Raw genomic sequence first — 14,786 nt, 5'->3', positions numbered from 1 at the left:
AATCTCAAAGATCTTTGAAAGACTGAAAGTAGTATTCTTATGTAGTTTTCTGTTACCTTGGATCATACTTTTTACAATGAGTATGTATTTACTATTTTATTTCTCCTTAGATATTTCATTGATCATAACACAGAAGAAGATAGATATTTCACCATTGATGCTAATACTGGAACCATTAAAACTGCCAAGATCTTTGACAGAGAGGAAACACCTTGGTACAACATCACAGTGGCTGCGTCTGAGATAGGTAAATGATATGTGTGGCACATAGTATTAAAAAAATTGAAAGGAAAATATAATAATTGGTTTTTAAGGAACACTGTCTTGAAGTGTTAGGTTCTTTTTAAACAAAGCTACTTTTTTTTTTTTAACTAACAACAGTAAAGGAGAAATTTCTGTGTGTGTGTAACTTCCTTTATTCCACAGAACAACCAAACAAAACGCCACAAGCCTGTATGAGTCCACTATGAAAGTTTATCATGTTTTTCTGTGTGTCATAGGACTTTTTTTTTTTACCAATAGTGCAGACACTGAAAGGCCTAAAATGAATAGCTTGTCCTATTTGTGTATCTTACTTATATTATCTTAGAAGACAACATTATATAATACAGTCTGAGAAATTCATCCTTTCTTCTTGTAATTACTGTTTATGCTGTTGAATTATGCCAATATTAATTTACTTCGAACAGGTATCTAGTAGATGCTGATTGTCAGTGTGCTTTCCTGGCCTTTAACAGGCAGAGACAAAAAAGGCTTCCCACTGCATTAAAAGGCCTCAAAGCGTGATGGATTTCCACTACCTCAAAAAGTATTGAAATAGTCGGAAATGTCTGAATAAATATCCCAGATAAATGGGATATTTTACATGAGGCAGGGACAGTTTAAAGAAATAAAGATTAACTTTTACATTACAGTGTCCTTACTTTGACACAAAGTTGTAGAGAGAAAAAAAAAAACCAGGCAAGCAAATGAAAAAAAAATCCTGTGTGGTATCAGTAAATCCAGTACTCAGTTACTCAGTACTCTCAGGGATACCGTTTTTCAATGGAAAGTGATTTTGATCCAAACTATAAACTTCTGTTTATTATTTTTCCCTTTCTTTTCTTCTTTGATGTATGCCATCATTGCCAGATGACAGTCTACGTTTTTGTTACCTCTAACGTGTGCCACTAACATAAGTGAGTCCCCTGTGTTTTCATCTCTTTCATTTCCAGGTTTAAATGGAATCTGTTCTGCCACTGTACTGCTAGCATATGTTACAGAATTAATAGCACCTATATATTTTATAAGGACAACAACTTGTTTTCGTTTATTATTGCTGTTTCAACTAAGTTGACACTTTCAAGTAAATAAATTTCTGTATTAAACAATAAAATCTAGAGTTTTATGATCAACTATTCACAAGTGGTAACCACTGCACCTCTCTGTGCTTAACAGTATATTTGTTATTTCAGTGCAGCATGAAATGAAATATAGTTTGGGCCTTATGATAAGAAGGTGAATAATAAGTGTTAGTTTTAAATAAGATTTAAAAGCCACATTGCAACATACAAAAAGGAGCAGTCACTGGGAGACAATCCAAATATTATTATTTGCCGAAATAAATCTCAATAGCATTAAACTGAAATGTAGCTTTCTGCACTACTTATTTCACATGGTCTAATGAGTGGTATTGCACTTACTATGCTAAGGATGCTTATAACTAAAAGATAACTGAATGGATAATGAGGATGAAATAACTTTTTTTTTTTCTTCTAAGAAATCCTGCTTAGAATTCTGCATTCAAGGTGCTACTTATTAGGGAAAAACATAAGTCTTCTTCTTTCCCTTGCATTGCCTTTCTTGCTATCAAAGTGGGGATAAGGAAGATAAGTAGATCTGTATTGTCAGCTTGGATAACAATTCAGTAGTGAAAAATATAAAAAAGAGTATAGAGGAGGAAATGGATGGCAGACAGACTGAAAGGCAGACTAAATGGTAGATAAACTTTCTTTATGCCTAATTCTTTGCCATTTTCTTATATAAATTTGAAAATTATAACACTGGCACAGTCTTCCAAATCCATTGTAAAAGCAGTAATTGGATATATGATTGAAGAAGTAACTTATTTTGTGAATACAGCATGAAGGCCTGAACTTGTGAGCACTACCTATTACATATCTACATCCTTTTGTGACATTCATTTTCGGTTCCATCCACAAGGCTTGGCATAAATAAGACTTGGGGTTGAAAAACAGATAGAGCACTATGACCAAAATGTGCTTTGGCTGTCAGAGGGGCAATCTTCAAATTTGTCTGATGTACTGGAAGTCATTTATAGCTTTCTGAAACAATTTCCCTAACCAAGAGCATTGCAGAACCTGAAAAGCCCAGAAAGATTGTTCTGCCTCAAAAATAAGAGGTGCTCTGCTGAAATAATGTTACTATTATAGTTAGTTTCTCGAAGTGTTTTCTTGTTAACACCACACTTCAGTGACAGAAACCTTTTCAATAACCTACTGGTAGCTGTGTTTATTTTATATAAAGGAGATTTAAAATCAACACTATATTTCTAGCCTCAAATTTATGATATCCATATGTTTCTTACATTTTTTTCTGAACTCTCCCTAAGAATTTTGCTTTCTTTGTAGGACTTACTGAGTCAAATGCACTCTACATTGCTCAAATGTCTTCTGTGAAATTGGTGTAACTTCTACCACTTTCTTCTATGGAAGTAATGTTGGTGTAATGAACAGTGATTTTTGTGTTTGCATTGATGCTGCCAGAGTTCACTACTAGAAGAATGGGACAATCTTTTATTTTCTTTGATATGCATTATTCTTCAACAGCAGCGTGTAGTGAATGAAAACTGGGATTTTGATGTCCAGAGCACACCAAAGATGTTATTTCTTTGATTGTTTCAGTAAAAGTACTTCCTGAAATCTCCTTGTGGCATTAAGGGACAAGAAAGATGGTAAAACAATACTGTATTTTACTCTCAAGTGTCTACTAACTGTGTTTGGAATGAGGGAAAGGACTAAAAGTTGTTGGCAATAGATTTAAAAATATGGTTTCACTTAGAACTAGACAAGTCTCATTAACTTGTTAGAATTCTTTGAAAAGGTTTTTAAAATACAGTTCAAAAGAAGGAGGGGATACAATTTACTTGGCTCTATTAAAGAATTTGATCAAGTCTTTGACAGGAGTAATAGAAATAGGAAAATGCAGAGTAAGAGCACAGTTTTATAACTGATGAAAGACTAATTTAGAGGAAAGACATATCTTAATGAATGGTTGTTGAGAGTGGAAGAAGGTAAGCTTAAGCTATTTTAAGGAGTCGTTTATGTTATGTCAACTAAAAGTCATTGTAATGATAGCACACATAAAATGGGCAACAGGTGATTAAGTGAGCTTGCCAAGTAACACACTCACTTTGTAAAAATTAAGGAAGATTGAGATAAATTCACACAAGAACAAGACATGTGGAAGTATGTCATAGATAAATGAGCAGTGAGTTGTACTGAAAACTGCCTGAAATGGAGAGCTGAAAGGCTTATGATGAGCAGCCTGAAGTGCAGCCAGAGGCTAGTCATTAGTGGAGTACCACAGGGGCCAATAATGGATGCAGTACTGTTTAATCTTTTCATTAATGACCTGGTTTATGAGACAGTGCATTCAGCAGGTGCATAAATGGCACAAAGCTGGAGTAATGGCTGATGTGGTGGAGGGTTGTGTTGCCATCCAGAAGGATCTCAACAGTCTGGAGAAGTGAATGAACAGGAACTTTATGAATTTGTGACGTGGAATCCAGCATTTCAAGTAGAATAACCCTATGCACCAGTGCATATGGAAGGCCATCTCTCTATAGAGCAGATTTTCAGAAAAATACCTGGCTGAGTATCCTGGTGGACAACAAGTTGAACGTGATTCAGCAGTGCTCTCTTGAGGCAAAGGCAGCCAAAAACATCATGCTCTGCATGTGTAAGATTGTTGCCAGCAGGTCAAGGGAGGTAATCCTTCCGCTCTGCTCAGTCTGTTAAGACTACTTTTGGAGTGATGGATTCAGATCTGGGCCCACCTGGACAAAAGAGACGTGGAACAAATGGAACAAGTCTAGTGAAGGAGCATGACATCATTAAGGAACTGGAGTACCAGTCACACAATAAAAGGCTGAAAGAATTGGGGTTTTTTTCAGCCTGGAGAAGAGAATGTTCAGGATGTTCTTGCTAGTATGTTTAAACACCTGATGGGGAAATTAAAGAAGATAAGTAAAAACTCATCTCTGATGTACCAAGTGAAATGACAAGAGGCAAAGGACACAAAATGAAATAAAGAAAATCCCACTTAATAAAATTTACTGTGAGATATGTCAAACAAGTGAACAAGTTGCCAAGTGAGATTGTGGATTCTGTGTTCTTGGAGATACTCAAAAACCAAATGGATATGGTCATGAGCAACGCACGTTGGTTGACCCTGCTTTGAGCAGGGAAGTTGAATGAAATGATCTCCACAGGCACTTTGCAACACCAGTCATTCTATGATTCTCTGAGAACTGCATGTTGAATGAGTAGAAGAAAAAGAACAACCACTCAGCAGCCTGCAGATGACACTAAGCTGAATAGTGCCGTTGATATAATAGAAGGAAGGGATGTCATCAAAAGGCATCTAGACAAGTTTGAGAAATGGGTCCCTGTAAGCTGAATGTGACTCAGCAAGTCCAAATTCAAGTCCCTGTACTTGAGTCAGGGCAATCCAAGACATGAGAGCAGACTGAGAGAAGAACTCATTAAGAGCAGCCCTGAAGAGAAGGACTTAAAGGTTCTGGGGAACTAAAAGCTTGACGTGAGCCAGTAGTGTGTGCGCTTGCAGCCTGGACAGCCAACTGTATCCTGGACTGCGTCAAAAGAGATGTCACCAGCAGGGAGAGGGAGGTGATTGTTCCCCTCTACTCTGCCTTCATGAGGTCCCATGTGACGTATTGCATCCAGGCCTGGGGTCCCCAACACAAAGACATGGAGTGTTGGGATGGAGCATCACTACTATGAACAAAGGTTGAGGGAGCTGAACTTGTTCAGACTGAAGAAGAGAAGACCTTCCAATACCTAAACAGAGTTTATAAACAGGAGGGAGAACAACATTTTAGATGGTCTGATAGTGATAGGACAAGGAGAATGGCTTTGAATTAAAGGAAGGGAGATTAAGGTTAGATATTGTAAAGAAATTATTTACTCAGAATGTTATGAGCCACTGGATCAAGTTGCTCAGAGAAGTTGTGGATGTCCCATCCCTAGTGGCATTTGAAGCTGGATGGGGCTTTAGCAATGTGATCTAGTGGAAAGTTTCCTGCGTATGGCAAAGTGATTAGAACTAGATCATTAAGCCAGTCTATGGTTATGTGATTCTCTGATTTCAAAATACTGAAGCATTCTAAAAGAAAATGGTTTTAAAAACAGTTGTGAGCGATTCAGTTAAGGTTGTTCTGTAGCAAATAGTATTGCTGACATTAAAAGCAACAGCAAAGTCCCAAATCACAGCCACTTTCAAGGCAAAATAAACATATACTTAAAGTTTTTAAAGCAAGAATGTGCACAGAATAAATAGTAGTATTTTTGAAGCCTTAATGCCCAAGAAGAACAACTAACAGCTATGGGAACAAAAACTGGCATAAGTCATAAAATGGCTTGATTTGAGAAAGAAATCAAGAATATCTTTCAATATAAATTTCTACTTGAAAATACTACAAGATAGACTGCATCAAGAAGCTCCTTTTAGGTGTTAATTCTAACAGCTAAGCTAACTGTTTCCAATATCTTCTTAATTAACAAAGAGAAAAACTAGCTTCTAGATCTTGTGTTCATGTGATATTAACAGTCATATGAAGAATGAGAATGGAAGATGGAGAGAAGGTGTAAAACAAACAGAATAGGTCTGTTAATGCTATTTGAAGGTGCACTGATTTATATTACAAGAAGTAAAACCAAAAGACAAAAAAAAATCTTTTTTTTTTCCTTGTGTTTTGAAACACATGAAAACAACATATGTGTTGCCTAGAGGAAATAAGTCTATAGAGTATTATCTTCCTGGCGCATAGCACTGAAAGAATTAGAAAAGAGCAAGAATTGATGATATTTTATTTTCTCACTTTACCATTTTCCAATAACCAAGAATAGTTTTAATGCTTTGCATTTAAAAAAAAAAAAAAAAAAAATTAAAAATAAATAGAATCCTTTTCAAGGTCTAACAGAAGGTAATATAAATCTGAGTGAAGTGCTGTCACAGTGCTGTAATCTCCTAACCTTTTATCTCTGGTGGACAGTACGATGATTCTTTCTAATACCAGTGAGTTTGTTGCCGACTTTGTGTCCTTGGGTTTCCTCAAAATGAATTTTTCCTTAAAATGAATATAGAATTTTTTAGAGTTAATTTTTTTTTTTTTTTTTTGACAAAGTGAAGTGTGGATAAGTATTAATAATAAGTATAAATAATAAAAAGTATAAATTATGTACACGTTTAGTTTGACATCAGTAAAGGGAAATTTTCCTTATATATTGTTTTGCTGCATTTGTGATTATAGATATGTTACAGAGCCAGATCCTGCAGTGCTACCTTAAGGTCAGCATCTCCCATAAATTCCCAATCACGCAAGAAAAAAAATCACACTCATTCTTCGTTTTTACTTAACTTACATTCTGCCAGCTAATTCAGTTACAGAAAAAGTTTTGGTACTGATACGAATGACATTTTTTTATTTTTCCAAGAAACAGAATCTGCCACAAAATATTTCCTACTTTTCCCCTAAATGGAAAGCAGATTAAAGCAGATGTTTAAAAATACAAGATCTGTGTTCTAAGACTACTTTGCTGATGGAGTAGTGACAAACTGAATATCTATCATCTTTTTAATGGCAAGATCTAGACACAATACTGCCACTCTGTCCACATTCTCCAGTGAAACAGTTTATTTCCAGTCTTGATAAGCTGCCTACCAATGGACCATGAAATTATAATAATCTTATCTGTAGGAGAATCTGCCATTGCATTCTTATGCAATAAGCAGAGTTGACACAAAACTCTTTATAAAAACAATTGTCTTGAGGCAGTTAGTTCTCCATCCTGCTCAAGAAGTGATTCCTCTAATGCCAAGTTCACTGCTTATTTCCCTGTTTATCTCGGGTTAGTCATTGCATCCTAGGCAAGATGAATTTTATTCTCTGTTTCTTTGGGGAACAGTATAACTACAATATTCATACAGTGTCATCTAAAGATGGTATAGGGTATGGCTCTTCCTAACCTCCCTTCTTGTTCCACTTGGGTTTGCATCTAACAGTTCATTTTCCTGCTTCTCTGGGCCGTGATAAATGCGGTGCTCCTGGTGATGGTAGCTGCCAAGGGGGTCTCTGAAGAAGAGACAATCTTTGGGATCATGTGACATTTTACCCTTCAGGGCTTTGCAAAGCAGTACCAGAATCCCGAAATGGACCCACTACGGGCCACAGAACCAGTGCAGTTTGTGGTGCCCTGATCTACTCAGGAGGTAAGCACTAGCACTGTCAACGAGCTGCAGAATTTTGCTTGCATTAAGGCAGAGGGAGTAGCCAGATTGAAAGTACTAATATTTAAGTCTGCTACAGTTCTATTATTACTGATATTGCTTCTTTTACTACTTCTGTTACTGCCACCACCCTGAATTAAACCCATATTTTTTACAATATTCCTCTCACTTATATATAAAGCATTATTTTATTATTTTACCTCTGTTTCTGCGATATATTTCATCCATTCTAGATCTATATTCTGTCAAAACTATTGACAGTATTGGTAGGTGAGAATACCAATCTACTTCTCTTTGAAAAGTCCCAGAAAAAATAGCTGGTTGAACTTCCCAAATAGTGGTTTGCGTCATAAGGTCTTGAAAAGGTGTCAAAATGAAAAGAAAATGTTTTTGCTGTGATTAAGAATGATATTTAATACTAATCATGAAAAAGCATAGATATTCTTTATAAACCTAAATTAGGTGAAAATCTTTGTGCTACATCATGAAAAGGTCCAAAAAAAATTATTTTTTTTTTGCAAAGTTCTTCACACTATTAAAATAGTTCAGGCTTATTCTGTGTTAAATTATCTACTTACCTTTCATAAGTCTTAAACTATACCATTGTAACTTTACGCGCACACACACTACATAAATAAATAAATAAAAGCACAAGATTATTGACATCAGAACTGTTAGTGTTACTCAAGTTGAATTTATCTTCATAAAGCTCGCAGGAATTTTGTTGATGTGAAAAAGGAGTCTTAGACAACAGAAGCTGTATTAAAAATAAGCTTTCTTCTTGAAGGGGGTTTTTAAAGTTTCCCCAATCAAGTTAATTGGGAGAAGATTTAGGCTTCCAGATTGGCAGTTGATAAGGAATTCTACAACTTCAGCGAGGCCTGCCTGGATGCAGCACTGATACTCAATGAAACTGATTGCTTTACAAATTTTTAGTGTTCTGGTAGAAGAATTTATTCCGGGAAAAATATCAAGCATAAGAAAGTAAGCCCCTAATGTAGGTGAATCAAAACAATATTTCTGCTTCAGTTATCCCTTAAAACAGTGAGCGTTCATGTTGAAAAATCTTCTCTTGAGGCATAATGCTAATAGGATACAGAATGTATCTGGTTGTTTTTTAATGCACAGGACTGAAATATACATCAGCACTGATTATCTCAAAACTGGAAATCTGCCAAACTACTGCATTGCATTTGTCTAATTAATATAAAAGGGATCAGTTATCAGTGTGTGGGGGGGATTGCAGGTGAGCAGCACACCTGCAAAAGGCTCTAGTTTATGTTTATTTTGTAATAAAATATATAATTTGTAATAATACAAACTAAAATACAACCTGCTTATAAGGACCTTGTTAATTTGTTATTCCCTCTCTCCCTTATAACCTGTGTTATCATCTTGCATACACATTGATGTAGTATACACAATCTGACAAACTTCAAGACCATTTTGGAAAGTGATGTTAATACTTTCCGTATTAGCATTTTGTAATAAGTAGGCTGTCAGTATGGAAATTCGCCTGCAAAGGTCAGAGATCCTATAAGGTAACTGCTTCCAGAAAGATAACAGCAATTCCCTGTACTCTTTTGAACCGGTAAGATAAAAAGAAATTCCTTGTGCAAAATAGCTGCCAAAAATAAATAGGTAGATAGGTAGGTAGCTAGGTAGTAGCTAGCTAACTAGATAGATAGATAGATAGATAGATAGATAATACGCAACCAAAAAAAAAAAACAACAAACCAACAGCTCTCTGAATCTCTGTGAAATCTCTGTGAAAGTAATGCAAGCTCAACAGACTGGGGTAGGATGCATTGGAAAGTAGTGACAGGTATACAGGAGGACACTGTTCAGGAATGGGAAAGGGTTCTGATATACTGTACTGAAACACAAGAATTTACCTGTCTGTTGCCAGACAGGAACACACTGGATTAAAACATTTGATTTTCTTTCCTCAGTAAATATTCCAAACATGCCAGATCAACAGAACAGTTCTCTGTGTCTGTTACCTTCTGCCCTGAGCTTTTCCTGATTTCTTTCTCCCTTCCTCTTAGATGTATTATGACCTTTTCTAGCTTTGAAGATGGCACTGCTTTGAACTGATGACCAGACCAATGACCTGCAGAGGTCCCTTTCAGCTAAGATTCTATGATTATCTAGTTGTCACAAATACTTCTGTCTTCTGACAAAACCTTCAGGCTTTTTCTAATATTAAAATCTTCATCGCTTTCACTGTATCTTTTGAAGCCACTCCCAGGTGGATTCTTCCTTACCCCTTAACTATAATATCTGCCTTTGATCTATGTACTATTCTTTTGTGTACTCTTCCTTTGTCTACTTTGTATCTTTCCTGTAATTTATAACTTTCTAGTTCATATGCCTGAAATTATTGTGGAGAAGGAGGCACAGGGAAGATCTTATAGTTCTCCACAACTACCTGCAAGGCATTGTATCAAGGTGGAGATCAGCTTCTTATCCCAGTTATCAGTGACAGGATGAGAGGGAATGACGTTAAGTTTCATCAGGGGAGATTCAGATTGTACATTAGGAAAAATTTATTCTTGGAAAGTGGTAATACATTGGAAAAGGCAGCTCAGGGAGATGGTGAAGTTACCATCCCTGGAGGTTTTCAAGAAGAGAGAAGATGCGGCATTTGGAGACATGGTTTACTGGGAGTGGTGGTAATGTGTTGACGGTCACACTACGTGATTCTAGAGTTCTTTTCCAACCTTAATGATTCTTTGATTCTATGAATTGATACCTCACAGAATCTGAGTTAGAGCATTCCAGGCTCAAGAACATAGATATTTTCCTAACCTAGAGATTTGAATAACATATTATTCGATCTCATATCCTGTAATTGTGACTATAGGATTTTTGTAATTTGTTTGTCTGTTAGCACTGACAGAACAATCTACCTAAAATATTTTGTACAATATGTTAGTGAGCATTAATCTTTATTGCTTTGTACTGTGCTGTTCTGCACAATCTTAAAGTCTACCACCAAGGAATGGCCAAACATCTTTTCAGTTAATTCTCAAAGTTCAAAGGGAGAAGGCTGCTTTTCTTTCTTTCATAATTTGAGATGGATGGTTTTTTGCATCCAACCACATAGCAAACAGCCAACCGTTCTTCACTTTCCTTTGTGTATTCACAGCACTTAAACACTCCTCTAGACTACTAAAATAATCTTAAGTACTTAAGTACTATATATTAAACATATTCCTAATTTTGCAACTGAACATTCACAGTAAAAAAAAATGGAATTTGTGAGTCTATAGCTCTTCTGAATGTATTCTTATAACTTTTAATACTAATGTTAATTGGAAATGACAGTGAGGTTCCTATCTTATCTAAATTAAGTCTTCCTTTTCTGTTTATAATTTTGATTTCCCTCCTAACCCCTTTTCATGGGGATGGATGACTAATTTCCAAAACTGAATGAAAATCATCATGCAAACAGTCATATTAATCAAAAAGAGAATATGAAAAATCTGAAAAAAACTTTCAAACCCAGGCTCTTTGACTAATATACCAGATGAAAACATAGAAGGATATATCTCTCACTTTGTCAAAATAAACTCCAGTGCTCTCAAATATTCTTTTAGTAGGAGGGTACATTACTGGTGGTTTTGATTCTAAATGTCTAAACTAATGAATGATAATAGAATTCTGAGCAAATGCCTTCAAAGGCATGAAAAATCTGAAGCATTTTACAAATGACTCTTTTTTGATGGAAACATAATGTGGCTAAATACAGAAGAAATAACCAGGACAGGTGAACTTTAGATCCTTAATATTTCTGCTTCGTTTTCCTTCACATGAACAAGCATAATTAAAAATAAAACACGCACATTTTAAAAAATAAACCTGTAAAACCCATTCTTCTACCCTGTGCATGAATGATGGGCTTAGTTTTTTTCTACTGATAGTTTAATTTAATTGGTAAAAAACAAAATGAAGTTTGTTATCTACAAGATGGATACTTGCACAGACTTTGGAAGATATATTGCCCCTAATTTTAAAATGGCTTCAAAATGTAATTCTTCTAATCAAATATAAGTGTCTTGGTACATAGTAGTAAGAACAAAAGAATGATGCATTAAGATTCGTATTTTTTTTCCCATCTTAAAACAGAAAGTTTATTTTCACTGAAAAAAAAAATTATTGTGCTTTTTTGCAAGTGATCTCTTTTTGAAGGTGAGCTCTCAAACAACTATAGATCATATACTAAGACACCATTACTTAAACATTTTCTAACTGATGTGTCGCTGATGCTGAATTTTCACAGAAAATACGAGACTTATTGACTACTTTGTGTAACAACATGGTAACTTGTGAGAAGGTTTAAACCAGCCTTGGGAATGGTTTATGTATGTCTGTGTGCTTCTAGTTCCATATAATTTCTGAACTTTGCATGCATTACTCTGAAAATAATGGCTCCAACTTATTTCCACAGAGACTACAACTCCTGCAAAGAGTACAATAACACTATTTGATATAGTGCAGATTTTCAACTACAAACCACTATTTTTCAACACCATTACCACCATTAGCTGTGCATTTTCACCAGCGATGAATGAGAGCCTGCATGCCACATTCATAAAAATCTACAGTAGCAGGGGTGACCCAGTGTTTCACAGCTGTTATGACCACGTTGTGGTTGGATAGTTCAACCAAGATTGGCAGTGCCTTCCATGGTCTTCAAGCTGTTAGGGGATCTGGTGTTATTATGTTCCAAGAGAAAAGTTGTTTTCCTCTTGTCCTGACTCTGGAATTTCAAGCCTTCAGGTGAGACAGACAGCAGTGCTATGTAGTGATGAGAACTGATCATTTGTCTGCTTTCCAAAAAAATCCAGAAGGATCCAGAAGGATCCCTTTCCTATTCAAAAGAACAGTGCACATCACTTTAATTGCTGGTGGCAGCATTTATAAATTCTCTGATGGGGAATTCACATCACCACTCCATGCACTGCCATTTTGACTCTGGCTCATGATGGTGATGTCATGTCTCATGACTGGTAATGATGTGATCCAGTAGACTATCACCTTTTTTTTTGTATTGGTTCAGTAGATCCTGACAAACTTGCATACAGTGTTTTTGTTCCTGTCTGAGCATTCATGGGACCCACTTGACACAAGCATTGCAATAGTCTAAAGTTATCACCATCATTTCCAATATGTTAAAAGCAATGTTCAGCTCCATACACAATTCCCTGATCATAATCCACTGATTTGCATGGATGAGCTGATGGGAACACTGTTCATTTTGTGGTGTGACAGCTGTGCATGGCCATCTGGAATGTGTCTTCCCTTTCACATTGCTGAAAACCACTGCCTCACTCTACTCACATGCAAACTTGATCTACAGAAACATTCGGCAAGTATCAATGAATATCAGTGGGCACAATTATTTCTGCATGGAGGAATTCAGTGATACATTTTTGCTTCATCCATACTTTCGTGTCTGATGCCATTTTGTCAGACTGCCCGTCTGGTACTGTCTGTCACATGGCAACACAATGTAATGGAATGTTGGTAGGAAGGTTCTGCCTCTGCTGCCATACCACCAACATTTGCCTCTGATGTCATGAACCAACATCATAAAATAGGCAGTACTTTTGGAGCTGCCTTCCTAGTTCCTAAACTCATTGAGGGACTGAGAAAAATGTAAAAGGTCTTAATGTGATTACACTTTGATGTTAATTGAAAAATAATCAGTCGTTTCTTGCATAGAGTTTGACAGCGTGCAATAGCACCAACAGCCTTTTACTTCATTCTCAGAGTACCTTGTATTTTTATTGCTATGGTATAACTAACTATGCTTTCTTCCCTATTTCTTTTCAAAAAGTGAAGCTCAGCAAACATCATCTTTCATGATCTTATTACTTAAAGTTTTGCAACTATATCTAGTTGCTGTGTTGAGAAATCATGTTTTAATTGAGGATGTCACTGTATATTGAGGATGTCACAATATATTGAATATTACATATATAACATCATTTGAATTGTTTTTGTAAAATAATATCTATGTAAAGTTCGATATTGCATAATATTGAAAATTATATATATATAATGTAATTAATTATATGAATATTGAATATATATAAATATCCTCTGTATATTTTTCAGACAATCCTGGGCTAGTGAGCCATGTTCCAGTTGGCATTAGAATCCTGGATGTCAATGACAATCCTCCAGAGCTCGCCGGAGAGTATGACGTAGTGGTCTGTGAGAATGCAAAGCCTGGTCAGGTAACTCTCAGTTACCTTTTTCTCAGTGTGAAAGAAGAATTGTTTCATTTGTTAATGCTGCAAGTGTTAAAACTTTGTTTTGATCACACGCCGTATGATCTTTCTGATTTCATTTTCATAATTCACATTTCACCCAACTTTTAAAATGTATTAATCTGTATTTTAACTGTATTAGACTAAAGGGAGAAGATTGGGAATTCATTCAAGGTATTTTCTTGTTATTTCAAGAAAATATAATACAAAAACCGTAATCTTGCCAGATGGAATTTGAAAAGTCACTATACTCTAAAAATGGATAAAGCAGATTTAACAGCTCTCACTAAGAGCCATGTGAGAGAAAGGTTTCAAATGTAACTTAGTGGAATGACTGATTAGCATGACTGCTGTCCTCAGTTTTTGCATGTTTAATTGCTCAGAAGTGTTCAGATGGAAAGCCAAATGAGGGTGAACCTGACTGTGAAGGGTCTTCAAGGAAAATATGCTGAACAGTTCTTCCAAAACTATGAGCAGAGGGAAGGTTGCAATTCGAACTGAAAAACAATTACTTTCCAGCTGCCACTGGTTAATGCATTTCACTGTGGTCCATAGTTTGAGAACTTTACCAAGTTGTTTTGTTTTGTTTTACCAGAAGTACCTTCTTTGCATAGACTGAGTTGTTACACAGATCTTCATGGCAGTTATGCATTATTACACAGGTTGTAGGTTGGAATGATGAGCTTGCGTCAAGACTGTATGAGACATGCTTTGACTTCTATATTTAGTATACAGCTAGGCTTCAGAAGAGATTGTGATGTCCTTGGGCTATTAAAAAAAAGCAACAACAACAAAACAAAACACATGAAAACAACTACAAAAAGCACCTGGCTCTCGCTCAGAAGACAACTATTTTAAGGAAAAAAAAGTCAATGAACAACAAGTATTAAAGAAGAACAAATAAGCAAAGATTGCAGAATAAGACAACTTTCCATGTGCTAGAAAACACGTCGAGCTGAATAGTTTTGAATCACT

General features: G+C 35.8%; 1 protein-coding gene across 2 annotated transcripts in view; it reads left to right on the top strand.

Moving 5' to 3' along the window:
* CDH18 (cadherin 18) overlaps positions 1 to 14,786 on the top strand; it is a gene marked incomplete at both ends in the record, with an annotated part of 154,762 nt that overhangs the window by 121,960 nt on the left and 18,016 nt on the right. For both annotated transcript variants that reach the window (XM_079533782.1, XM_079533781.1), the window contains 2 exons: positions 111 to 247; positions 13,657 to 13,778. In XM_079533782.1, coding sequence (XP_079389908.1) covers positions 111 to 247; positions 13,657 to 13,778 — 259 coding nt within the window. The remainder of the gene's footprint in view (positions 1 to 110; positions 248 to 13,656; positions 13,779 to 14,786) is intronic.

The sequence above is a fragment of the Tetrao urogallus genome (genome assembly GCF_951394365.1).
Source record: "Tetrao urogallus genome assembly, chromosome: 3".
Classification (NCBI taxonomy): domain Eukaryota; kingdom Metazoa; phylum Chordata; class Aves; order Galliformes; family Phasianidae; genus Tetrao; species Tetrao urogallus.
This window is presented reverse-complemented; position numbering and strand designations above follow the sequence as displayed.